The sequence below is a fragment of the Ursus maritimus genome, unplaced genomic scaffold (assembly GCF_017311325.1).
Source record: "Ursus maritimus isolate PB19 unplaced genomic scaffold, ASM1731132v1 scaffold_25, whole genome shotgun sequence".
NCBI classification, from domain to species: Eukaryota; Metazoa; Chordata; class Mammalia; order Carnivora; family Ursidae; genus Ursus; species Ursus maritimus.
In genome coordinates this window covers 26,310,375-26,337,651 of record NW_024425008.1, presented here as the reverse complement: position 1 = coordinate 26,337,651, position 27,277 = coordinate 26,310,375, and the positions used below count along the sequence as shown (strand labels likewise).

At 44.2% G+C, this 27,277-nt stretch overlaps 2 protein-coding genes and 1 long non-coding RNA gene across 6 annotated transcripts in view; 2 read left to right on the top strand and 1 right to left on the bottom strand.

Annotated features, from left to right (window-relative positions):
- ZNF410 (zinc finger protein 410) overlaps positions 1-13,382 on the top strand; it is a 38,258-nt gene extending 24,876 nt beyond the window's left edge. For all 4 annotated transcript variants that reach the window (XM_008699918.2, XM_008699909.2, XM_008699914.2 and 1 more), the window contains 5 exons: positions 2,259-2,348; positions 4,651-4,776; positions 5,517-5,657; positions 7,127-7,254; positions 12,604-13,382. In XM_008699918.2, coding sequence (XP_008698140.1) covers positions 2,259-2,348; positions 4,651-4,776; positions 5,517-5,657; positions 7,127-7,254; positions 12,604-12,624 — 506 coding nt within the window. In that variant the 3' untranslated portion in view covers positions 12,625-13,382. The remainder of the gene's footprint in view (positions 1-2,258; positions 2,349-4,650; positions 4,777-5,516; positions 5,658-7,126; positions 7,255-12,603) is intronic.
- Positions 13,383-13,816: 434 nt separating this feature from the next.
- On the bottom strand, positions 13,817-27,208 carry FAM161B (FAM161 centrosomal protein B). The gene is made up of 9 exons (XM_008699900.2): positions 26,990-27,208; positions 24,172-24,494; positions 22,683-23,233; positions 20,781-21,127; positions 20,042-20,169; positions 18,064-18,228; positions 17,738-17,837; positions 15,690-15,832; positions 13,817-14,924 (listed from the first exon to the last, which is right to left on the bottom strand). Exons 1-9 carry the CDS (start codon positions 27,041-27,043, stop codon positions 14,786-14,788), a joined length of 1,950 nt encoding a protein of 649 aa, XP_008698122.2. The 5' UTR covers positions 27,044-27,208; the 3' UTR covers positions 13,817-14,785.
- Positions 15,740-20,044, top strand: LOC103671288. Its single transcript, XR_570825.2, has 3 exons — positions 15,740-15,879; positions 16,092-16,236; positions 19,922-20,044. It is a non-coding gene; the product is annotated as an uncharacterized LOC103671288 (long non-coding RNA).
- Positions 27,209-27,277: the final 69 nt, after the last annotated feature.

The following is a 27,277-nucleotide window of genomic DNA, read 5'->3' as shown; positions in this document are numbered from 1 at the left end:
ATGTGTCAAGTACATATACATTGTCTCATTTAATCCTCAAGGATACTTTATGAATTAGATACTGTATTTATTGACAAAGAAATAGGGGATTAGAGAGTTAAACAATTTGCCCGATATTACACAGCTAGGAAATGGCAGAGTTGGGATTTGAATTCTGATCAGACTCTAAAGCTCTTTCAAGGATTTTGTTTTTAAATGCTGACGTCTCAGTTTATCTGAAATGTCAAAAGTGACCTCATCTTTATTTTTTTTTTTTAAAGATTTTATTTATTTATTCGACAGAGATAGAGACAGCCAGCGAGAGAGGGAACACAAGCAGGGGGAGTGGGAGAGGAAGAAGCAGGCTCATAGCGAAGGAGCCTGATGTGGGGCTCGATCCCATAACGCCGGGATCACGCCCTGAGCCGAAGGCAGACGCTTAACCGCTGTGCCACCCAGGCGCCCCTACAGTGGGTTTGTTCAAATCACTGTTTATGATGAGATCACTCCCCACTCCATGCTGCTCAGCAGGGAGTCTGCCTCTCTCCCTCTGCCCCTCCCCAATGCTCAAGTGTGTTCCCTCTCTCTGAAATAAATAAATCTTAAAAAAATAAAATTAACATAATATAATCTCAAAAGATTATTTTGAGAACTGAGACACTACAAGTTAAATATGTTCAGCATAGTGTCTGGCACACAGTCAGCCCTCATGGTAAGTCACCAAAATCAGTAGCTTTAATTACTGGTGTCACTACTAATAAAGATGAGGTCACGGAGCGCCTGGGTGGCACAGCGGTTAAGCCTCTGCCTTCGGCTCAGGGCGTGATCCCGGCGTTATGGGATCGAGCCCCACATCAGGCTCCTATGCTATGGGCCTGCTTCTTCCTCTCCCACTCCCCCTGCTTGTGTTCCCTCTCTCACTGGCTGTCTCTATCTCTGTCAAATAAATAAATAAATAAAATCTTAAAAAAAATAAAATAAACCCACTGTAAAAGACATTTTTGAGACAACTGCAAAAAAACTAAACATGAACTGAGTATGAGATATCACCACCCTGATCTCACCACCCTGAAATCACGACTTGAGCCAAAATCAAAAGTCGGACGCCCAATGGACCGAGGCAACCAGGCACCCCAGAATTCCTCCCTTTTCTAAATACTTAAAGCATTTTTTTGTACAGGAATTTATATTAAGGCTATTTATGAATACATTTCTCTCTCACACCAGTCTGTGACCCTCAGATACGAGCTGCATCTCTGATTTTTTTTCGCTTTTTATTTTGAAATAATTACAGTCTCATGAGAGTTATGAAAATAGTACAGAGTTGTATTGTGTACCTTACCCAGTTTCCCCAAAAAGTGACATCCTCTGTAGCCACAGTACAATATCAAAACCAGAAAGTTAATAGTACTGTCAGTTAGTCTACAGGCCTTATTTAGTTTTTACAATGCATCTTTGATTTTTTAAAATAACAATGTAATATGGTAGACAATAAAAATTATGGAGAAGCACAAAGAAGAAAGGAAATCATCCATAATAGCACTATCAGGATGTAACTACTTTCAGCATATTGTTACAGATTTTTCTTTGTACCTCTGACTGAATATCTGTTTTCAGTGTTTGCTTTAGACAGTGGAACTACGTAAAACCTATTTTATAACCTTTAAAAATGTGTACTTTATAGTGGATTTAGAAACTGAATCATAAAAAGGATTGATCTAAGGTAAAAATCCTGACAGCATATGCAGTGTTAATCTTGATACCCTCAAAAGGGATGGGATCACTGAAGAAGATAGGTCAGTGTAGCTGGGGGTCAGCCCTTGAGCCAGGAAGGAGAAGGAAGTGTGATGCTCAGAGGTAGCCACTCTAAAAAAGAGGGCAGGGCTATCTGGTGGGCTGTCGGCTAGGAGACCACTGAGAGGTGACACTTGCTGGATAGATAACCCCACCGAAACTACATAGCCCGAATTCAAGAAATCTGAGCAAGTCATTAGAAACTGGCTAAGGCTAATGGGGAAAGAGAGTAATAGATAGGGGCCCTGGGTGGCTCAGCCGTTAAACGTCTGCCTTTGGCTCAGGTCATGATCCCAGGGTCCTGGGATCGAGCCCCACATCGGGCTCCCTGTGCTGTGGGGAGCCTGCTTCTCCCTCTCACACTCCCCTTGCTTGTGTTCCCTCTCTTGCTGTCTCTGTCAAATAAATAAATAAAATCTTTTAAAAAAAAGAGAGAGTAATAGTTCATCAGAAGACTGACTCTTCATGTCATTTTCTGTCTCTAGGAGAGAAGCCTTTCCTTTGTGAAGCCCAAGGATGTGGCCGTTCCTTTGCTGAGTATTCTAGCCTGCGAAAACACTTGGTGGTTCACTCAGGTACTAGAACCCGTGCAGTCATAGATTTCAGGGAAGGTGGAGAACCAAAAAGATAAAAGGGTGGTGGGTGGGGGAATGGTGAAAGAAATCTAGAAAGAAACAAACTGTTTGACATAAAGTTTGCTCCTCATGACAGAATCAGAAATCAGGGCTCTTGATAATTGCTTTATACTCAGCTGAGCCATTGATTGAATTGCTTCCTAATCCAGAGCTTTTCTGAGGAGATCAGCAAATTTATTTGGCACTGTGTTGGGTGCTTTATAAGTTACGTCAGATATGTACCATGGAGGTTATTCAAAGTAGAGATTTCCAAGGCAGAAGTGAACTCAAGAGTGGAGAGGGATTCTAGAACGGAATCAAGTAATTGTTCAAATGGTTAACCATGGGTAGCGTAGGGAAGCCAAAACAGGAGGAGTGGAGAGAAGGAACTGGAAGTTATTTATGATGAGGACAGCAAAGCAATTCGGTGGGATCGAGGGAGTTGGAGAGGTGTAAGCAATCAGGGATATGAATTTCAGAGTTGCATTCTTACCTGATGACAAGTTCTAAGCAGAAGGTGGCAAACTGATAACCTTAGGTTACGTGTGGACCTCCAGGTATGTTTTGTTTGGCTTGTAGGGTGTTTTCTTACGTAATAACAATACTGTTATACCTTTCAGAATTAACAGTTCTTTAGTTTTATCTCATACTCAGTTCATGTTTAGTTTTTTTGCAGTTGTCTCAAAATGTCTTTTATAGTGAGTTTGTTTAAATCAGGATCCGGTAAGGTTTAATTATTATACTTAGTTTAATTATTACACTTAGAAAATGTTCTTTAATCTAAGTCGGTCTATACTCACTTTTTTTTTTTTTTTCCCCCATGCCGTAGACTTATTCCACTGAAGAGTTAGTTCGGTTTTATAGAATGTCCCACATTCTGGATTTGTTGGTTTGCTTCCTTTTATGTTATTTAACTTGTTTCCCTAGATTTCCTGTAGGTGGAAGTAAGCCCTAAAAGCTTCAAAGGTTCAAAGACTTGGCAAGGATGTGTTATATAAATGGTTGTATGTGTTTCATTTTGTATCATCGTATCAGGAGCCACACAGTGCTTGGTTGTCAGAATTTATCAGTGGGTTCAGGTGGTAACACCCTGATCTTCACATTGTAAAGTTCCCTAGCACCTTTTGCTGTATGGTTTCATCTCTGAGTGATGCCTGAATTGGTTATTTCATTAGGATTGTAAAATGGTGGTTTTCTAATTCTATCATTCTGTCACATCAGCTGGAATTCTTCTGTGTATAATAGGTCTCTTCTCTATCCAGTAGGGCTATTTGGTAATTTGCACAGGAAAGGCAGGAAAAATGTGTGATCCTTTTCTTTTCATTTCTTTTAGTTACGAGTTTTCAAAATAAGAAATTGGTGCTCTTGTTTCTTCCAGTAGATTTATGGGTTTCTGTGTAGTCACTGTGTATCCATCCATTGTAGTTCTCTTTTAACAGCTTTTTTGATGTATGATGCATATACCTTAAAATTCATCCATTGGAAGCATACAAATCAGTGATAGAAAATATATAAATTGTACAGTCATCACCACAATCCAGGTTTAGAACACTTCTGTCAACACCAGAAAGATCCTTTGTGCCCCCTGGTTGTCAGTTCCTGCTCCCACCCCCAGATCTAGGCAACCACCGGTCAGCTTTCTGTCTCCATAGATTTTCCGTTTCTGGAAATTTTCTGGCCATTTCACTTACTTTGGCCACCTACTAATCTCCTGTAGGCATGTGTTTCTGACCGCAGCTATAAGGGTGGTTGTCCGAACAGGAGACTGAGAGCTTTGGACTTGAGGACACAGAGGGTAGTTCAGATCACTGTGTAGAAGAACGACCGGTTTAAATGCTGCCGACTGTGAGTGGTGGCAGGAACTGAGATAAGGGGGTATTTTGAACCCAGGGTTGGAATCCTTGAGGATGGTACATGTTCTGGAGGTCCGTGGAATACTCTATCTGGAAAGGGAAGGAAATATTCTGTGTGGCTTCCATGATCTGCTACCAAAGAGGTTGTGAAGGCAGCAGTACAGTAGGCCTGGAAAGGATAGGAGTTGGGAGCAATGGGTGTGCTCAGCCCTCCTGGTGAACTCTTCCTGCCTTCCCTGGTGTATGAAGGTTTTGAGTCTGGGGACCTCCAAGGCTAGGTGGAGAATGGGAGAAGAAAAATCCTCTTATGTTTAGTTTAACATTCTCTGAACTTCTCTGTCCATTCTCTTGCTGTCAGAAATGTACCCTGTTTTTTTGGCTACCCTGTCTTAACCTGCTCTGTGTTTCAGGAGAGAAGCCTCATCAGTGTCAAGTCTGTGGGAAGACCTTCTCTCAGAGTGGGAGTAGGAATGTGCACATGAGAAAGCACCACTTGCAGCTGGGAGCCGCTGGGAGTCAAGAGCAGGAGCAAACTGGTGAGGAGAGAGGGTGGAGTGGAGGGCTATGTCTTCTGGATTCAAAAAGCCAAATAACTGGCCTCTCTGGTTATTTGGAAATTTTCAGATTCTGTGCTGGGGAGAGAAACCTAGTTTCCTTTGATGGACCAGTGGTTTCCAAATACAGCTCTATAGTAAAATCTGTAAGCTTTTAAAATGTATATATTTGTATTGCCTGTCTACCCCTCACCCCCAAATAAAACAGTACAAACTGATAACTGAAATTATTTGGGAATAATATCTCAGAATCTGTAGTTCTTGTTTCTCTAGTGAGTTTGATGGTAACTAGTGCTGATCCATAAACCAGCATTTGAGTATTATTGTGATAAAGACTTCTATAAGATGAGGGTTTAAACATTTTTTACAGATCAGTCATGACTCCCTTTTTACCCTAACTTAAATTTGATAACTTATTTTGGTTATTTTTTTCAATGTCTTACTTTAATTAGTTATTTCATTCCAAATACTCCTTTCCAAGGATGCATTCATCCCATTTCATATATCAGTTCTCCAAATGCTGATCACAGGCAAGGATATTTATCTATGAGGCTCCACCCTTTCCTCTCCTAGGTTTATTCTTGCTCCCCCAAAGTAGATAGCATCCAAGATACAGGTTAACTTCTAGTTCTGAAAGGAAAGGCCAGCTTCCTGTGAAAGAAAATGGGGACCAGGCACAGCCTTGCCTGTCACGTGTCTCTCACATCCTGTTCTCTGTGCAGCCGAGCCACTAATGGGCAGTAGTTTGCTTGAAGAGGCTTCAGTAACCAGTAAAAACCTGGTGCCTATGAATTCCCAGCCCAGCCTTGGTGGAGAGTCCTTGAACCTACCAAATACCAATTCTATCCTAGGAGTTGATGATGGTAAGACTTTCAACTCTCCTTTATTTGGGGAAAATGGGCTGCAACTAGGGACTAAGGAATGGGGTTGTCTCCAAAATGGAGGTTTTAATTAATTTCACTTCTTGTCAGTAGCTGTGGTAAGATTGTGTAGTGCATTTGTGTTCTTTGTCTCTGGGATGGATAAGTGAATCTGTTAAAAAAAATATATTTTTTTGTTGGACAGATAATGTAACAAAAGAATAAAGAGAAAAAAATTTAAGAAGAAAATTATCCATCATCCTAGCATCCTAGCCCAACTATTTCTATCTTTCCTATTGCAGTTATGGAAGAACTTAACTTTTAAAACATTTAAACAGAACATAACCAGGTTTTACAGAGGAGATATAAAGCAATTTCTCCATACCTTCAAAGCCATACCTTCTGGAGAAAAGAAAGGGCTCTCTAGGAAACAGTTGCTCCTCTCTGGTATAGAAATTTCACCCAAGTTACACAGGCCAGGCCCTCTTCTCTGAAAAACTTAACAGGTGAGGTCAGCATGCATTTATTCAGTGCCTACTGTGTGCCTGGCACCATGGGAAGGATAAAGGTAGAAAACAGGGACCTTAAAATCTAGTTGAGAAGTCAAAACTTACGTATGGGAAATAACATTGAGTGAATAGAAGATCGTATATAAGTAAATGCTAAATTACACAGTACTGTCTGGAAGGGCAGTATATATTGAAAGCCCCATAGAAGAAACTTTCGATTTATTAGAGGCCTAAGCAGTTTATGTATAAACTATTTCCAGAAGATTTTTACAGTGATCCACCGATGAAGTCCGAGATCCTGTGTTTTAGTCACTCGTATCCCACTCAGTCAGTTTTGTGTATAAGTGACCATGTTTGTGTAAACTTCTGTGTGGAGCCTACAAGGCCCAGTGTGTGCTTTCCACAACATGCCTCCTCGGTTTCGTAATAGGATACCAGAGGATAGTTGAAGCATGAGACACAGAAATTGCATGGAACTACTTTGCCATTCTTAAGGAAGAAAGTCTCAAGGGAGGAAGGGACACTGAATAGGAACTTTGAAGCCAGATTTAAGTTCTTAACTTCTGCATAGTATGCTGTTTATATCATTGGTGGCTGCTTTAAGGGTTGGCTGTGGTCCCCTGATCTGCCTGCCGCCACAGCTTTTGCCCTGTTTCATGCACGGCCCCTCCAGCTAACAGTGCTAAAGCTATACTCTCTAAATTGGTATATTGAAAAATGGCCAACTCTTGATATATATGTATCAAGATTTTTTACCTTTTCTTCCCATTCCCCTTTTGTAATACTTTCCAGATTTCACTGGTAATGATTATTATTATTATCAGACAGGAATTAGTTTGGAAGAAATACTGGAATATGGGTTTTTCAGGGAGCAGTTTTTAGTGTTCTTAGTGAGAGGCTTGATAATGTAGGTAGGTGTATCTGTGGATTCACTTTTCATTGAAACATTTTCTGCTGTTTCAGAGGTGCTTGCTGAAGGATCCCCACGTCCCCTGTCTTCAGTGCCTGATGTGACACATCACTTGGTGACCATGCAGTCAGGGAGGCAATCATACGAGGTTTCTGTCTTAACTGCCGTAAATCCACAGGAGGTAAATCTATCTCTTGCCCTTTCTTTGTTTCTGTGGAGACTGTTGTGGACAGCGGTTGGGAATCTATTTTAGATGACCTGAAAATGACTCCAATTCCCCTTTCCTGGAAACTTTGGCTAGAATATCCTCCTTTAAGTTAAGCAAGAGTCCGCTTAACTTGAGCTTGATTGTTAGGGTCTCCTGGATTGGGAGATTGGTCACTCACGTCTGGGTCTCTCAGCTTTAATTTCCTTTATAGACATACCTTACTGAGTGATATCTGCCCCTACTGTTCTCTGGCTATAACGTGAGGATGCTGCTTTTATTTTATAAAGAAAACAAAATCCTGGACAGAGTGGTCCTTGAGCAAAAAAGATAGTGACAAAATCATTGAAAATAATCATTGTTCATTTTATTAGGGTCATAGGTCTATGAGATACCAGGCTGAACCAAGCCTTTAGGAATGTGTTCATTTGCTTGTGGAATGAGAACCATCATCTAAATCAGGGAAAGGTTTTAGGTTGATTCTAAGCATTCCCAACTCTATGGTCTTGGCTCTAACCCAGAAAACAGAATGAAAACCAGTCAGGCTTCTAGAATCTTAGGGTATTTTGTCCTGAGGGGGGGGTAGATCACTTCATCATGAGCTCATTTCATATGCATAAACTTTTGGCAAAATCCATGTACCCTGGATGCCTTTGTATTACAGTATCTCTTACAGTGCTCTCCCGTCTTTTCCCCTGACCTTTTCATTATAACCTGATACCACAAAATCAGCTCTTCCAGTATTCAGATGACTGCATCCTATATTAAATATTCTGGATTATTCTGTAAGATTCCTGGGGATGCCCAGGATCACAGGGCTCTGGACATGCATGTTAATGATTCCGCCAGAACCTTCCCTTGTATTCATCATTGTGACCCATCGTCTGAGCCTTGCTTATATTGAAAGTTTTTTTGCTGTTGGTTTCGTTGGTTCTTTGCTAAGTCACCTTCTCCTGGCTACTGCTTTGGAACGTAACTCACCTACGAAGACTTCCTTTATTATTTCCTCTCTTCTTTATGTATTTAAAAATTTTTATTATTAAAGTTTTCAAAGAGTGTAGCGAGAGAAAGTATAGTGTAATGAACTCATGTAGCTCTCCCCCCAACTTCAACAGTTAAGTTTCTGCTATTATTTTCCTTTCCCTGCCTACTTCTTGTTATTGCTGTTCTGTTTGTGCTGGAGTATTTAGAAGCAAATCACAGACATGCCTTTTTATTTGTAGACATTTCAGCATGTACCTCTAATAGATAAGTATTTTTTCATAGCTGTAATATCTTCATCATACCCAGCAAAATTAACAATTGTTTATTGATATCCTCGAATACTTAGTCTGTGTTCCTTTTATTTTTTCTCAAAATGTCTTTTAGTGGTTGGTTGGTTGAAATCAGGATTCAAACAAGACCCATTCACTGCATTTGGTTAATAATTCTCTTTATCTCTAATAGTTTTCCCCATCCCCCTACTCCCTACCCCTGTTTTTTCAGAATGACTGCCTATTTAATAAGAATTCCCCACGTCTGGTTTTGGCTGATTGAGTCCTTTTGTTTTTTAATATATTTCTCTATCTACAGATTTCCTAAAAACTGGTAGTTAGGAGCTTAGATTCATGTTTAGTTTTCCCCCTTGGCAAGAATATTCTATAGGTGGTGCTCATGCTTTCTGTTACAGCTCACAGCAGACATGAGCTTAATGATTTACCAATGGGTTACGTAAAAATTTTGGCAAACATTACTGATCATGGCCTAGATCAGTTTTTTTTTATTAAGGCTTGCAAATGGTGATTATCCTAACTCCCTTTTTCTTTCTGCTTTTACGAATTGTGATTCTTCTATAAAAGAAATATTTTCTCTCATCAACTATTGGATTGGTCTGAAGCAGCTCAGAAAAATCATCTCCTTTTTTATCTAGTGGAAATTATTATCCTGACAGACCAACCCACAACACTCAACCTTTTCCTTTTTTATATTTGTAACCTTGGAGCTTTTCTCCAAGGTTTTGCTTTGCTAAATACCTTTTTTTATCGAAGCATTTCAGGTTTTCTCAAACAAATGCCAGGTGTATAGAAACTTAGTCAGCAGTACTACATACCTAATGTGTGCAAGGCCCTCTGTTGGGGACTAAACAACAGAAAACCCAGTACAGTCTCTGCCTCAAAGAGCTTACAGCCAGACTTCGGACCTCTGCCTTTTGTAACTGTGCACAGTGGTGCCCCTGGAGTTGTGCTGTACAGAGAGAATGGGAAGGGCAACAGATCAAAAAATGGGCAATTTTTAGACAGTGTAGGTAAGTGGTAGTCTTGAGGGGAGGCAGGGAATAAGTTTTAGAGTTTAAGTTGAGACCTAGGGATGGATAGCAGTTATATTGATGGATAAGTGGGAGGGATTGGAAGAAAATAACAGGCAGCAGTGTGTACAAGGGCAGAAGGAAGCTGAGGGAGCAGGACTCAACTATGGAACCACAAAGGGTTGAGTAAGATGGAATGTGGAATGGAACGTGAGAGCAGGAAAGATAAGCTGGTTTCTCTCTTGAAGGGCCTTCACTTCAAGGACATGATTTTATCCTGGGGACAGTGGGGCGCCACATTAAGCCGGGTGTGACATGGTCAGTTTGTGTGTGCAAAAAGTCCAGTAATAGCACATTTGTTCCCCTTGGACCTAGGCACGTGGGTCTGGAATTGGCTTCAGAGTGTCCTTGTCTGGGTGATGCTCACTCACAGCCTCAGACAGACACAATACCACAGACCACCTATAAAAAACAGAAGAAAACTCAGCCTTCACCCCAGGAGGCCACTAAGGGAGTACAGGCCCTAAGCACCCAATTTCATGATGGAAGCCCCAGACGCTTCATAGAAAAATATTAACAACACAAAAGAGAAAGTGCTGCCCTTAGTGGAGCTGACGATGCTAGACGATCACTTTTCCCTCACGGGTCATCGCATATTTACAAACACACCTTCTGTCTGAGCCTCACTTCTGTGTTTCCTTCACTCTTACCTCTGTTATTTACCTCTTATCACAGGCATTCCCACTGCTCCTCCCTTTGCCTTATTACGGCAGGCTTACCATACCTTCATTTTTAGAACTACAAGCCCCGCAAGGCTCCAGGTTTAGTCCTCTTCCTCATCCAAGCTCCTGGTACTAACTAACCTTCCTCCGCTGACTGAGGAATGTTGACTAACTGACCTTCCTCTTCTGACAGGAATGTTGATTCCTTAGGGATTCACAGATAGAAGGAGGCTATTTGCAACCCCCCCTTTATGTATGTATGTATTTGACAGAGATAGAGACAGCCAGCGAGAGAGGGAACACAAGCAGGGGGAGTGGGAGAGGAAGAAGCAGGCTCATAGCAGAGGAGCCTGATGTGGGGCTCGATCCCATAACACCGGGATCACGTCTTGAGCCGAAGGCAGACGCCTAACCGCTGTGCCACCCAGGCGCCCTGCAACCTCCCTTTTTAAAAAAATTTTTTAAAAAGATTTTATTTATTTGAGAGGGAGAGAGTCAGCAGGGTGGAGGGGCAAAGTGAGAGACGGTCTTTAAGCAGATCTGAGCTGAGCGAGGAGCCCAATGATGGGCTTGATCTCACCCTGAGATCATGACCTGAGTTGAAACCAAGAGTCAGACGCTTAATGGACTGTGCCACCCAGGCACCCCAGCTATTTGCAGTCCGTAAACCAACACATGTCCATTTCAAATTCTGGTTTTGGAGATAATCACACATTATAGATCAGACCTGTAAGAATTTACTGATGCACTTGTACTTGGACTCCTGTAAATATGCTCTAAAAATAAGCTCATCAAGAATATCAGAGAATAACCAAAGCAAGTACCAGAAATTATCATGGGAGGGGCACCTTGCTGGCTTAGGTCAGTAGAGTATGGGACTCTTGATCTCGGGGTGGTGAGTTTGAGCCCCATGTTGGGCATGGAGATTACTTAAAAAGAAAGAAATGAATGACTCATACTTTAAAAAAAGTATCCTCTTTAAAAAAAAGAAATTATCATGGGAAATATATCAAAACTACATCTTATTCAGATGGTTCAGATTGGACAATTTTTATTTTTCCCTCAGTGTTACCCAGTCTCCTGCAAATCAGACAGAGGACTCATTGTGCTGGCCCAACTGGGACCCCAGGGCTTTTGGACCTCTGCTGACTTAAAGGCATCCCAAGTGGGGTTCTGTAGGCACATTGAGCTCACATTCTTTTTTTTTTTTTTTTAATAATGATTTTTTATTATATTATGTTAGTCACCATACAGTACATCCCCGGTTTTCGATGTAAGGAGCTCACATTCTTGAACAGGAAGCAGTGTAAATGATTGTTGGCTAGCCTTGAATGTATCAGAATTTGTCCCCAAAAAGAGGAAAACAAATTACAAATTCTTTAAGATTTCTCATCAAGTGCCATTGCTAAATTTGAGCGCAAACATCTGGATCTTGACCTAGATTAAAAAGACACCATTCTTACATCCCCACCACACAGCATCAAATGAAATTTGTGCTTTCTTTAAATTTTTAACTTTTTCTTTAAATTTTGTTTAAATTTCTTTATATTCCATCTTATTAAATTCTACTATATAAATTACCTTCTTCCAAATTGAGATCACCAAGTAAATCTGTCTTCAGCCCAAGAATTTATCTGGTTATAATTTAATAAGCCAAGTTTTTATTCTGAATTTCACTGTGTTACTCGCATTCTCATTCTCATAATGAAATAGAACCCAAGTTCTTCAGTTATTGTACAGAACCACCTTTCAACAGGAAGCCTCGAGTGTAGAGTAGAAAGTCTGTTTTAGCTGCCACCCTCGTGGAGTCTCAGGCTTGTCTCCATCATAGGAAAGACATCCTTTTAAGCCCTGGGAATCCCTGGATTCCTTATGAGCGGTTTCTAGCTCCCATATAGAACTCATTGGGAATAGCTTCCCATTCCTCTTCTACTTGAGTGTTCTGCCTGTACTTTGGACTAACGCTGACATAAGATTTTTGGTTCCACTATTTCTGATACATCTGTAAGTTATGGATGCCTCCATCACTGACTGGTGAGTATGTGACTACACAAACAATAGTTTGGCTTATGGTCTCAGGATCTTTTATTGCCATAGTGGAAATGCCAGCATCATGAAGTGGCCAAAATGCTGTCCCAGCGTCAGGATGTGAAAGAGATCCATCAGTCCACACGTGCCTCTTGCTTTGGAGCTAGGTATCCATGACTCACCCTGGCAGTGCATTCCCCACTCCCACTCATAAACCTTTTCCTTAGTACGAATTATTTTTCCTGGTATTCATTGGTAGCCTATTCCAGATTTGGTTTTAATCTTTTACAGTTACTAAACCAGGAGAATTAACTGAAAGACGGATATGAGCACGGGCACTGACTCCTGGAAGAGCGGCTCTGTCTGAGCCCAGAGTGCACACAGTGGGAGCAGGATGCTTCTGGCTCACGGTCTGCCAGACCAAAATGAATCTGTGAAGGACAGGACCCCGCTTCTGCCTCTGTTCATCTTTCCCGACATAGAAGATGAATGTGGGAGAGCTTCTCTTCAAACTACATCTGATCCAGACAAGGAAGAAAGCAGTGAATGTGGGCTGGGTAACTGTACCTACCTCTCTTCCCACTACAAATTTTTGGGATGGACTTCTCCCAAAAGGGAATTTGATTATGTGTTGGCTGAAATTTCTTCAGTATGACTGTTAAGGGATTTTTCTCTGAAGAATTTTCATCCCAGACTCAGCTGTCTTTTCACATGGATGAACTAAGTCCTGCCACCAACCATAAAACTTCACCAAGAAGTTAAGCTTTCCAGATGCCTTGTTGCTTTGGAGAAGGGAGTGATGTCAGTTCTGTTGTGGCATTCTCCCTTTAGCAACCTGAGTAAGAGACTCTCTGCCACTGGGCTGCAAAAAAATAAATTACTTGAATCCCTACTCGGCCCGAGCTGAGGTACTATCTTGTCATACCCACTTCTACTTGGTCACTTTGCTTTCTTTGTTTATGGAATATACAGTAGCATGTTAAAAAGTTTTTTGTTTTTTTTCAAGTTAAATATCACATGATTCAGAGCTTCAGTTGTTTTCCCTTTAAATAAACAAGACAGCCCAGTCAGTTCTTCGGTTCCTTGTTTTGGTCAAAACATGTTTTCTTAGAGAGGAGGTTAAGAAAAGAGTTCAGGCTTTCCCTTTAAAAGAGGGCACTGATTTACCCTTTGGATTCCATGCAGGTAAAACCGAGCCCAGGAGTCTTGGGGAACGGGACATGAGCATCTTCTCTAACTAGCAAACCTAGATAGTAGTGATCATAGTACTGCTCTGTCATCACCAGAAGGGACCATGTCTGAGTCTGGAAAAATGGCAATAATAGATACTTTTGAATTTTTCCATAAAGTTAAAAAATAAAAACATGAGAAATATGCTTTTTTTAAGAGTAGGCACTCTTGCTATCACCTTCATCTCTACAGCTGATAGAGAGTATCTGATTTATCATTGGTGAGAAGAGGAGTGTTGCAGAGATCACTTACTAGTAGAAAATCATGGCTGTCAGAGAATTTTCATATTTATTTAAAATGAACCTCATGCTGACACATACATACCATGCACACAGTGGCATATTCCAAGCAGATAACAGGAAAGAATTAACTGCTGTAATAAATAGAGTTCTAAACTTGTTAATGACATGCATAATCATCCTTTGTTATGTAGAGTGAGTTCATGTCAATTTCTTGTATTCTTAAGATTGCCAGTTTTTACTTCCTGTAGCCTTACTTTTATACCTTACAGCATGGTTCTTAATTGGGAACGTTTTTGCCTGCCCCCTGCCCCACATGTGGCAATATCTGGAGACATTTTTGTTCGTCAGACCGGGGAGAGGGAGTTACTGGCATCTAGTGAGTAGAAGCCGGGGATGCTGCTAAACACCCTGCAGTGGATAGGACGGCTCCCTCTGCTCCCTCTCCCAGCACAGACTCATCTGGCCCCAAATGTCAGCAGTACTGAGGCTGAGAAACCCTGTACCAGAAGTTGCGAGCTTGTATCCTGCAGGTGTTTTGTCACTCCCACACAATATTTCTAAGTAGTTTTTAAATTAGTTGCCAACATGCAAATTTCTGGCTTCTGTTGAAAGCTCGGTTGATCTGGCAATTCTGGGCCTGTGTTCTAGCAGAGACTCTAGTCTTTACTGTCTCCTACTATCTTATACCCAGCCCATGAGATCCATATGTTTCCTGACTAGCCCCTTGTAGGCATTTGGACTTGTGCCCTTTTTTTAAAAGTAGGAGGCACAAGGCAAGAATGCGTAACTCAGCTCTGTTCCCTCTGTCCTGAGGTTTTTCACTTTGATTTACTTAAACCATTCATTCTCTGTTTGTTACCTTCCTTTTTTCCTCCCTGATACTTCTCTTTTCCCCATTCTCCAAGAGTAGCCATTGACTCAGAAGCCAAGTTTTGCCTGTCTTGATTCAACCCCAAGTTAGCTGGTTAATATTGAAAAGCAGTAATCTTAAGTGTTACTGATTAAGCAAGTGATTTGAAATTATTTAGCAATTCGTAAAATGGCTCTTCCAGTTCTTTCTTGGGGTTTGGAGGCTGTTGTAGAGATTCTTCTAAATCCTGCTGTGGATTTCCGGTGCTGAGTTTTGTAGTTTCATGGGTGCTAGAGAATAAATTAAAGCATTATGAAATAAAATGTTTTTAATTAAAGCATTATATAAGGCTTAAGGATGGTTTCAACATTTTCATTATTTTACATGATGTGTAAAGGGAAATTTCTAGGGGGAAAAGTGGGATAGGAATTGGAGGGGCCATTAGGATTTAAGAAACCAAACAAAGTTGAGAATAATGCCGATACTATGCTTTTCTCCCCTTCACTTATACCAATGGAGGGGTAGTGCTAATGAGTTACTTTTTTAAGGAGTGTTAGATTTTAACAAGCAATGGTGACCATCCTGAGGGAAAAAGAAAGGCTTTGATTGTTCAGGATAGTATAGCTTTTATTGTGGTTCTATACAGGTTTTTACCTACAGTTATCCAAACAAAAAGTGCTAGAAAAATAGTATTATCATTTTATAGTAAGTAAAAATATACATTGGGGCAACTTTACACCCACAGACACACATACGGTTTGTTCCTCAAAAGTGAAGTGGAAATATTTTTGACTGATGGCCCTGGAACTAGAATAGGAAAAATGATCTGTTTCAAATTGAAGAAATCTACACCTCATATACTGTGGTTATATTTTATTCACAACTGCACTATTCTCCCAATTGAAATGTGTTATTTGGAGATCTCTGGGTTAGTATTCTCTACAGGATTGTGATCTCAAGATCTACGAGTGGCTGTCCTGAAGCTCCCCAAACAGTGGCATTACGAGGGATGGCAGTTTGAGAGCTGCAGAATACCAAGGAGCATCTGAGATTACCTGGGACAATCACGGACTTCTGACTGCTCCCGCCATTGTACAACCCGGCTGTCCTGAACCTTGTTCCTCACAAAGTCTTCATCCAGCCCAGCCTGCTTCAGGGTGTCTCGGTACCGTTGTTCTGCGGCTTTCCTGGCAAGGTCCTATGGAATGGAAATTAATCTGCTGTAGCTGTCTTGTGAATTACCAGGTAATTCTGAATCACTTGCTTAATCTGTATGCCTAAAATTGCCCCCTACCCCAACCCCCCATTAGTGCTGGGCACAGACATGCATGGAAATTTCTTAGAGTCTTTTCAAGCCTTAAAGTGCATAGGAACTACCTGAGGATCTTATTATTAATGTGAGTTCTCATTGGTAGGTCTCAGATAAGGCTCTCATTCTGTATATCTAATACTCCCAGGAGATGCCAACTGTTGATTTGGAAGCTCAACTTTTGGGAAGGATTTAGATTTTTGGAAGACCAAGTGAGACTCAGATGAAAAAAATGGACTTAAAAACACTTTAAGATTTAAAAACAACCAGGGGCGCCTGGGTGGTACAGTCGGGTAAGTGTTCAACTCTTGGTTTTGGCTCAGGTCATGATCTCAGGGTCCTGGGACTGAGCCCCGAGTCTGGCTTCACACTCAGTTCGGAGTCTACTTGAGATTCCCTCTCCCTCTGCCTCTCCTGCTTGTGCTTTCTCTCTAATTTAGAGCAAATAAATATCTTAACAACAAAAAAAGATTTAAAAACAACCAAACCATCATCAGGAACACTAAAATATAAAAAAACAAACCCACAAACATATAACAAATAGGAAATAAACTGCACTAGTAACACGCTTAACAGGATAGATGGTCTGCATATGGACCAGAAAAAGATTATTTTTTGTTTGTTTTAATTTAAGCAAAATCATGTAGAGCACTTTGTATTTTTCCTAGAGTGGTGAAAGATGTGTTGAGATCTGAGAGTGAGCTTTGCTTGAAAAAATTAACCTAAAGAGGAAAGGTCATTATGAGAGATTTTTGAGCAATGCAAGTTGCTAAGTAAACCCAAGACCGTCCAGCGTGTGTGAGTATGTGTGTGGTATGTATGGGGGTGGGCAGGAGTGTTCCCGGGAAATGCCTAGATAACACACTGGCTGTAAGACAGAGATAATGTCCAGCAGTTGGAATCAGGTCACTAGGAAGCCCTACCTTTTGTCTGAAACTGGAGAGAAGAGGGATCTACAGAGCCTGATACAACCCCAAACCTCCAGGGGGTGGCCTTTCTAAGGCTGTTCAGATAGCACCAGAGCTTCCTTAGGGAGAGGAGGTTGCAACTGGTCCAACTTCCCTAGAGGTCTAGAGAACACCTTAAAATGAGTCTTCCATCCTGAAAGCCACTTAATCTGAAAAGGGCTTTCTGGGGTGCTTGTGAGCATCCCAATGTCTGGAGACCCATAAATGTGCCACAGCTCTGGAGGCTGGGGATGCCCAGCACTGCAGGGGGAGAGATGTTAGTAAGTTAAAGAGCATCTCACTACACAGCTAAACGGTCACTGGGTATGTGGGATCTAGGCCTCACCATGATTCAAACTGAAAGCCAGACTGGAGCAAACACTCCAAGAAGTGAAATACTTTATAGATGCCTCTGAAGTCATCTTGGATGAAATCAGTCCAAGCAACATTCACCACTGCACTACTTATTTGGGGGAGGGGGGATGGTAGTTAATAAAACAGGCCTGATTTAGAGTCTTTTTGAGGCTCCAGGAAATGTTTAATACCCAGATATTAAACTGTTCAATGACTTGGGACGCCTAGGGTGGCTCAGTCGATTACGCATCCTCTTTCGGCTCAGGTCATGATCCCAGGGTCCTGGGATCGAGTCCCGCGTCGGGCTCCCTGCTCAGCGGGGAGCCTGGTTCTCCTTCTTTCTCCCTTGGACCCTCCCCGCTGCTTTTGCTCTCTATGTCTCTCTCTCTGTCTGACAAATAAAATCTTTAAAAATAAATAAATAAACTGTTCCATCATTTTAAAAGCCCTTTCATCCAAGACTGAGAGAAAGAGAGTGATGGTTGGGTTTTACCTTGGTAACTTGTTCGAAGAGATAGGGCCTTGTCTGTATTCTTTTCTTCATTTCTTCCAATTCTTTCTTATACTCGTTTGCTCTTTTACGGTCATTGTTCCTGGAATTAACAAGATTTTTAGAACGAATTCTGTCTTTTCCTAATTTGAAATACCCTTCACTCCAATTAAGCAAAATAATTCCCAAGGACATTGTAAATTCCTAACTGTGCGTAGCAAAATCCCTGTGTGCGATTATAGGAGTCTACTAACTCCATTTCGCCATTTTTCAAGGCCAATGATCTGCTGAATCCCAAGACAGGCACCCTTTGACACGTGGACACTGACCGATTCTCTTTCAGCTTTGCTCTGAACACTTCCTCCAGGCTTTGATGGGGATCCATGGCTTTTGCACGCAAGGTCACAGATTTAGACATCGCTTGACACTTCTTTTTGTGCATCTCCAACCACTGAGTACTCTCATCTGCTTTGTCCTTTTTTTCAAGTGAACTTCTAAAGAGACGAGGCAAAACACATACAGATGACCAACTTGAGTATATTTAAAAGCAATCTTAGTAACCTTTCTGGAAAGTAAAATGGTGTTTTCTATGAAGGGGGTGGTTTACCACATTGGCATTTCAGAAAGAATAGGATTCTGAGATTGGCAGATGAAGCCTTCCCAGCGCTATGGATGCAGTGATTTTCTGCCGCAGGAGAAGTTCATTAACTGAACTGAAAAATATGAGTTAAAATATCCTTACACTCAGGCTTCTGGCCTGGTCTGGAAACAAAATGATACTAAGAGCTGCCATTTGCAGAGCTACCTACTCTGAACCAAGAGCAGAAAGGAATCAACTGCTTTATATCCATTATCTTCATAACTGCCCTATGAGGTAAGAACTGTGAGCTCCCCCTCTTTTATAGGCAAGGAGATCGAGGTTCAGAGAGGGTAAGCCACTTACTCAAAGCCACCCAGCATGCCAGTGGAAAAGCCAAGATTTGAACCAGGATGTCTGACTCCCAAACCTCTGCCCTTGACCACTGTTCTGGAAGGTGCCTGGGTTAATGGTCCTTTGGGAATACAGATCTGCATTTTCACAAAGATGTGAAAATAGGCCTCTTTCCATGCACAGTTTAGGGTTAACTTATAGCACTTAGTTTGTGTAAGTATCATTTGACAAGGTACTATGGAGAGTTCTACCAAAAGAAAAAACAGTCAAGACTCTTGCATTTGGATATTTATATTCAAATGAACAGATTAGGAAGGAGGGCATGGAAGTTGTCTGCTATGGTATCAAATTCCCTGTTGTTGGAAAGCAGATATGGACATCCCTAGGGGCGCCAGCCTCTGGTTCATAAGGCCTACCTTACTGGGGCCTCAGGATACTGATGCATTTAGCCTTGATTTAGTCACTCTAAGAAATTTGAGGCAGAAGGGATTCTAAATACATTTCTAAGATCCCTGTTGTGGGTCCTAAAGAGCCAAGTAGGTCCCATGCACTCCTCTGTGAGCCCCACAGGAAAGCACCAAGATGCTAGTCCTCTCCCAGAGCTTGTCATTACCATGACCTTTCCTGCCGACTTCAGCTCAGAGGTCTAGTGGAGGAACTCTTGCTGGGGTGCTGGTTTGATGAGAACAATACCATGACAGAGTCTGGTCAGTTAGAGAATTAAAAAGTAAGGAGGCTCGTGCTTCCTAACCAATTTCTGATAGTTCCCCAAAAATGAATCTCAGAGAACCTCTAATCTGCGTGGTGGATGCCTTCTCTGTGACCAGGTCTGCCACCTGCCATCTGTCATGCTTCTCTGAATTCCTGTTCTTAATGGCTTCCTCTTTCGTCTGTGGGTCTTCACCCATGTGGTTTTCTCTGGAACCTTCTTTCTTTCCAGCCTTCGGCTAATTCCTCATTCTTCAGAGATCTATTAAAGAGACCCCTGCCCAGGCTGTCCAGTGCCCCCAAGGTTCCCTGTATTCCCCCACCATTGCACTTCTTGCAAAATATGGTAACTTTTTTGCTTTTCTGTATTTCATACTAGATAATAAACTAGAGGTTCCTTAAGGTATCTCCAGCCTTAACATTGTGACCGGCACAGAGTTGAGTTCCCCGTGAATATTTGCCGAATGACGGCCAGGTGTTCTCCAGCACTACGTGCGGAGGGTTTTGTGTATTCCCGTCCTGATCAGAGTTCCCTTCCACCCCTATAGGTTTCTCTGATAACCGGAGAGGAGGCCCAGCGGCAGGATGGTTTCTAGCATCGGGGTCAAGATTCGAGCGCTGAACACTGATCTTGATCCTGGGCCAAGATCTCGAGCCCGACTACTCACCTGACTGCAGATTCCCTCTTCCTGGTGGCATCTGTGATGTGCACAGGGAGGGTGTTGGCCGAGAGGGAAGCAAGGCCACTCAGAGAACGACTCCTTGGCAGGGGTGTGGCTGGTGGCTGTGGAGAGTCCTGGAAGAAATGAAGGTTGGTATTGATGGAACAGCAATGTGTGATTAGTTTCTATTCTAACTAGAATTCAATTTCAGTGAAGGACTGGTCAGACTGAGAATATTTTTTTTTTCCTGGAATATTTTTTTTTTCCTGGGATTACGGAATGAGTTTATTACCAGGCCAAGAGTTGGATATCAATCCTAAAGTTTTAAAATCAAATGAGAAGAGTTCTTTAGAATTGATAGAGGGATGTGAGCAATTGATCCCAGCTCCCTACATTCTAGACTTGCTTGGACTTATTTCTGCAAAATTCCTCTAGAAAAGTTCCCTCTAGGAAGGCAAGGAAGGGAAGTATTCTTATGGTTGTTCAGAGGAATTGTGGCGCTTACAGCAGAGCCAGTGTTTTGTTTTGAATTTTTTTTTAACTTTTAAAAATTTAAATTCAATTGATTAACATATTAATGTATTATTAGTTTCAGAGGCAGAGGTCAATGATTCATCACTCTTCTATAATGAGCCAATGTTTTTAAAAAAAGATAGGAAAATGTCATGAGAAGTGCCTCCTGTTGAGACTGGCCTGTCTGCTAGGTCCCAGGCCCCGACCCTCTTGCAGTTGCCTGAGCTCTCACCCTCTGCCCTCTGGGCGTGGCAGCATCACAGGGCCGCTGAGTGCGACGCAGGCTGCCAGTTCTCAGCAAGAAGGGCTTGGTGCGAGTCACTTCTCTGGTGTCCCTTCTCTTGGCAGCTCTTCTCTGGAAGGCCCTGTAAAGGCCTTCATAGTCAGGGACGGCAGGATTCACACGAGGCTGGAATCCAAAGTCTGTGTGCAGAAACGCAAGCTTTTCCTTCTGGGTTCGGGTAGCTGTGCGAGGCTGTGGGTCAGCCCGGCTGCCTGACGAGGCGATAGGGGAGGAAGCCTTCTGGAGCATGTCTAGGGCTCTCATCTGGATGCGAATTTTCCTGAAGAGTTCCGCTTCTGTGGAGAAGAAGTCGGGGTGGTGAGAGGGGGCCCTGCCTCATACCTAAAGGTTTGGCGAATGTTCCCTCTAAAGCACTAGCGTGCTGGAGCTGACCGACAGTTATGCAGGAATTTAGGGCACCAGCTGACATTGTACGGGAAGCTCCACGTTGGCTAGGAGAGGTGTACTTAATACCACGGAAAATGGCAAACACTACAGATCAGCTTGCTTTTTGTCTTTTCTGGAGAGTTCGTTCACAAACGTTGGCCAGGACACGGCTGCCAGGTGCAGGTAGGCTGCAGAGGCAGCCACCACTGACACCCACTGCTTTCTGTGGTTCCTCCTTCAGAGGCGGAGCTGGAGGGGCAGGCCGGTCACCCCCGTCTCCCAGGTCCCCCTGGCTCAGGGCAAGTCCCTGCAATCCACTCGGAGGCCCATGCTGTTGCCCAAATCATTCTTGCCTGGCGTCTCTGGTCAGTCCCAAGTTCTGCGGTCCCTGCTCTTTGACCATGCTCCAGTCTGGCGCCTCCTCACCATCCCTGCTGCTAATTTCACAGCCTCGCCACTGAATTGTTGACACAGTGTCCTACAGACCACCATCCCTCCAGGCCTGTCCGTCCCCCCTTAATCATCTCCATGGCATCCAAGTGATCTTCCCGAGCTGGTACCCAATCCTGAGCCACCCTACTAAACAGCCCTGTGGTGGCTCCCAGTGCCCTTAGGGTGAAGTCCAAATTTCCTCCCACAGCCTCCAAGCCCCTGGGTCTGGCCCATGCCCGCCTCTCCCTCCCTATTCCTTCTTCTCTCCGGTCCCTTGTCCCTTGCATGTATTCAGCTTCCTCTGACCTCCGCGCTGTTCTCTCTGGCTCACTCTTCCTCCCTCTTCCCATCCTTCAGGGTTAGCCTCAGTGCTCACTTTCCCCGGGACCTTCCCTGTCTGCTCCCACTGCCTCAGCACATCCGAATTGAGGTCCCTGTCCTGTGCTCCATATGAGGGGGAAGCCTTTAATCCTTGCAAACCGCTCACCACATCTATAGTTTTGTTACCTAGTATCTGTCTTAGTCCCTTGTCCACCAACTCCACGTCTGTCTATTCCGCACAGAGTCGTGCCTGGGGCTTGGCACGTTACCGAGTGAGTAAAGCCTGAGTCCTTTCACCGAACCCCATTTCTTGAAATGTGCATCACACCAGGATGAGGGAGGCGTGGGCACTTCGGTCAGGGGCAGCTGGTGGTGGCACTGGCCTAAGCTGGTCGTTGGGCGTCTCACTGGTTCTCTCTGTTCTTGTACCTGAGCTGCTGCGAACGCATTCGCGTCCTCACTGAGAGATTGGTCACAGGACCAACCTGGGGAGTGCTGTGCCAGCTCTCGCATCCTGCTCCTGCGAGGGCTCCCCCACAACACAGACAGAGCCAGCCCTACCCTGTGGCCTGCCCTCAGCGTGGTCTGGAGGCTGGACCTCCCAAACAATGAATTTTTCTCCCAGCCAGGCTGACCCCTGAGCCTAAGTCCCCACAGCACCTCTTGGTAGCCCCCAGGCAGCAGGCAGCAAGGTGGGAAGGAGGTCTTTACCCTGGAGTTTGTCCCCGAGGGCTGGCTCCAGAATGGACTTGGGGATCCTTCTGGTGGCTTTCTGCTTGGGGACCTTGGCCTTGGCTGTGGCGGCCAACTCCCTCTGTTTAGCGGCTTCCTTTCTCTGTTCCTCCTTCACTAGGAAGCTGAAGGGCTTCAAGGAGGAGAGGAGCAGTTCCTTCCTCTTCTGGATCCCTGCCTGCCTGCGGGCCTCGTTGCGCTCAGTGATCTCCTGGTAGAGGGGCAGGTAGACGTGTGCGGGCACGGGCTGTGCCCGGAACTGCCGGTGGCACTCAGCCTCCTCCTGCCCCTGCCGCTGGGCCTGCTTCCTCTCCTGCTCGAAGGAAGCAGGGGAGGCCAGCCACTGGGCCTTCTTCTGGGCCTCACGCAGCGTCATGCAGAACGGCCGGGGCACAGTGATGGTTGATGCCCAGGAGCAGGTGCTTCTGTGCTGCGACGGAGGCCTGGAGCCTGAACGTGGCTGCGGCTGACCCTTGGGATCGTCAGAGGGCAGGCTGCTCAGGGAGCTGCAGCGCCTTGTGGAGCCACACCTGGGGGGAGAAAGCAGCTGCGTGGAGGGCATGTGGAGGAGCCGTGGAGGACCCCGGAGGCCGGAGGCTGGCTCCTCCTCCTGCTCCTCCCTGGTCCTCCCTTCCAGGAGGTGGCAGCCGGCTTCTCAGCCTAACATCATGGCCCCACAGGCCTCTAAGCCCAGGCCTCTCTCAACTGGGCCTCCCTCCTTTCCCTCAGGCTATCTAACAGCCCACTGGGAAGTCTTGTCTCAGAACTGAGTCAAGAATTGCCACTTTGCATTCTAATATTTTCTGGTTTTTTCTCTTAAAGATTTTTTTTTTTTTTAAAGTAATCTCCACACCCATCCCGGGGCTCTAACTCTCATCCCTGAGATCAAGAGTTGCACACTCCACCGGCTGAGCCAGCCAGGCGCCCTGCAGTCTGATATTCCGCATGAGTCATGTTCCGCATGAGAACAGTACAGCGGTACAGAGCAGAGCTTTAGAGGTGGACCCAGGTTCAAATGTTGCTTCAAACAATTAGCAGCCATGTGACCTTTAGCAGGGTTTGCTTGGAACCTTGATTTCCTCATCTGGAGAATGGCAAAAATAATATCTACTTACAGGGTTAGTGGGAAGGAAAATAAATATTATATAAGTGCAGCATCCATGCATATAACAGGGCTTGGCCAAGGTAGATGGACCTCGTTGCCATCCTCGGGGAGGGAGTGAAAAAGGCGTCCCATTAATCAATTCCAGTACTTCCAGTGACTAAAGTTTACCCAAAGTGATTTAAGACGGCTGGGTAGCAATCAGAACACGTTTGGCTCCGAAGGCTGATTCTGAGCTGGAGCCTGGGTAAGGGACAACTTGCAGAAGTGGTCTTTGCTTTACTGAGGAAGAGGATGAGGTCCAGAGTCATGATGTGACTTGGCCAGAGTTGTGCATGAAACAGCTGGTGACCTGCAGGGTCTTACCTCGGAGACAGGGGATATTGGACCTGTGGCTTCCCCCTGCCTACGTCTTGGAAGAAACTCTCCAGGTCTTCTTCATCTTCGGAGACGTTCTCACTGCTGTCTAGGTCAGACTGATAAAGGGATTCCAACAGGCACCACCTGCCTTTCTGCTTTAGTACCTCCAGGGTCTTGTAAAAGCTCCCACTTGAGTCAGAAGAGTCAGAAAGCGTCAAGTGCTCTGGGCTGAGGAACTCATCCAGTTTGCCAGCCCTGGGCAAAACCAGCCCATCCCCAGACAGCTCCTCTTCTGTCTCCGAGTCTGAGGAGGATTTGGGGGGAAATACCTACAGGGAAATAGAATAAACGGTAGGTCGACTATCATTTCAAATTTACTCAAAACGTAACTGTTAATTTCACTTTGAATAAGTCTCTGTATATTAGGGAGTGGGAAGGAAGAAAAATAAAACGTGGTCCTTGCTTTAAAGAAATTTCACAAATTGGTATATGGGGTATGCTTGGTTGAAGGCCAGGGAAGGGAAGCAGATGGGTAAGCAGTTAGAGTACGTTCTCTGCAGCACGCATTCTGCCCCCTGCACTCCAGGAATCCCACCCAGATCTTGGCCACACTCTGGGCCTTGCCCTATTTGGGTTTTACCTACTTGTTGCCAGTCTTCCTTTTCCTGCTTCTCCTGTCTACACCTCTGCTTTCCTCCTATTCTAAGATCCACCCTGTTACTAGGAATGAATAATTAACTGGACAGACAGTGTGGTCTAGCTGAAAGAACAATGTCATAGAAAGTGGGTTTAAATACTCCATTCATCTAGAAAATATCTATTTGGTGCCTAATGTGCACTGGGCATTAGGCTGGGAACGAGTCAAACAAGGTCCCTACTCACAAAGCTTACATTCTAGTGAGAGGGAGACAGACAGAATAAGATGATAATATATTCAATGAAAGACATTAACTTGAGAGATTATACAGTGATGAAATGGTTTGAGGAAGCTTTTCTGTTGATAAAAGCCCATCAGATAAAGACCACTAGGAATGTATCTATAATCAGAGTTAGGTTTATTAATTTGTTGGAGTACACCATGAAAAATTAAGGGAACTTGCAGGGTGGGGGGATGAGAGTGGGGACTTCCAGTGAGAGGGTAGGGGAAGGGCTTTTTCTAGGGTTGGCTTGTCCTAGATGATTCTGAGGAGGAGAGTGGATCCCTCTGGATGGATGCTTTTGTGAAGAGGGCACAGTTCAGTGAGTGAGTGAGTGAGTGAGCAATTTTTATTCAAGCTAACTAGAACAAAGTGGGGCTGGGTATGTAATTGATAGGTAAGCATCATCATTTAGAAGGGGGTCCTAGTCTTTTTGTGTACTGTGGGCCTGTGAGAAACTGTTTTCTGCTAATCTGGCTGCTCACCTTAGCTGTGTCTGTTACAGTCCGCATTGTACTCTCTCAGTTCTGGGCTGATTTTTACTTTCTCACTGCAGAGGAATTTTAGACAGACACCTGATTGATGAGAGGGAGCCAGCTTTGCTAAGATCTGGGGTAGGAGGGTTCTGGGTTCAAGGAAAAACAAATGCAAAGGCCTTGAAGCAGGAATAAACTTGGCTCTTGGAGAGGTAGAAGGAGGGCCAGCATGGCTGGAAGACAGTGGAATGAGATACCCTTAGAGAAGCAGGTGTGGGGTCAGGATTGGACTGGGTAAGATGACTGCATCCAGAAATCAGTTGGAAGTAGGCTGCTACAGGCCTCCAGGTGACAGACACTTGGTGATGGTTCTCTAAGGTCCAGCTCTAATCCTGAGAAGAACACTGGATTCTGAGTCAAAGGTATGTATGTGCTCCACCCCTGCGCTGCTACTGAGGAGCATGTGATCTTGGGAAAAAAAATTTTAAATGACTTTATTGAGATATAATTCAGACATCATACAATTCACTTACTGAAAGAGTACAATGCAGTGGGTTTTAGTATATTCACAGAGTTGTGCAACCATCACCACCATTAATTTTAGAGCATTTTAATCACCTCAAAGAAAGCCTATATACCATTTAGCAGTCACTCCCTATTTTGCTTAGTCCTTCCAACCCTTCCCTACCCGCCAGCCCTAAGCAACCACCAATCTACTTTCTGTGTGGATACTGTGGCAAATTTCTTTTCTTTTTTTTAAAAGATTTTATTTATTTGAGAGAGAGCGAGCGAGAGAGAAAGCACACACGAGTGGGGGGAGGGGCAGAGGGGGAGAAGCAGACTCCCTGCTTGAGCAGGGAGCCTGACGTGGAGCTTGATGCCAGGACTCTGGGATCATGACCTGAGACGCAGACAGACGCTAAACGGATGGAGCCACCCAAGCGCCCCTTCCTTTTTTTTTTTTTTTAATTTAATTTTTTATTTAGAGCGAGCGCGCACGCAGGAGTAGGGGGAGGGGCAGAGGAAGAGCAGACTCCCCGCTGAACAGGAAGCCTCCCCCCCCCAGGACCCTGGGATCATGACCTGAGCCGAAGGCAGAGCTTAACTGACTGAGCCACCCAGGCGCCCCACTGTGGCATATTTCTTATTCTCTGCCTGCCTCGGTTTTCTTTTCTACAAAATGGAGACAACATCATGCTCTCAGTCCTAAGGCAGTTGACAGGATAAGCGAAAACCGAGGGCCATCGCTGTGGTTCTGTGCGGTTCTATGAAGAGCTCAACCCCTTAGGGAGTCCGCCTGCCTGTCCCTAAACGCCCCTCTGCGACACGCCCTGCCCTCTGTCTCCAAGGCAACGTCAAACAGGTTTCCTCTCTTAGAGATTCCTTTCCGGGGCGCAGACCTAATTCCTCTCCTTCTCGTTCTCTCCTCACCTGACGGCTCCACTGGGCGCCGCTGGAGGCTCCCGCAGGCCTCCCGATGGTCATCTTGTCCGCGGGGCAGAGACGGAGGCGGCGGTGACAGCTGCGTGCTCCACGCTGGCTGCGGGGGCGGTACTAGCTACGCGATCAGGTTCCGCCCCTTTCTAGCTTTGGCTTCTGATTGGCTCCCAGGCGGATGCCTGAACCAGTCCCCCTTCCCAGGGAGCCTCTAATCCTTCCCGCCCAAGTTGGCAGGGATCGCTTTCTGATTGGCCTACTCTTTGCGCGTTCTATTTCCGG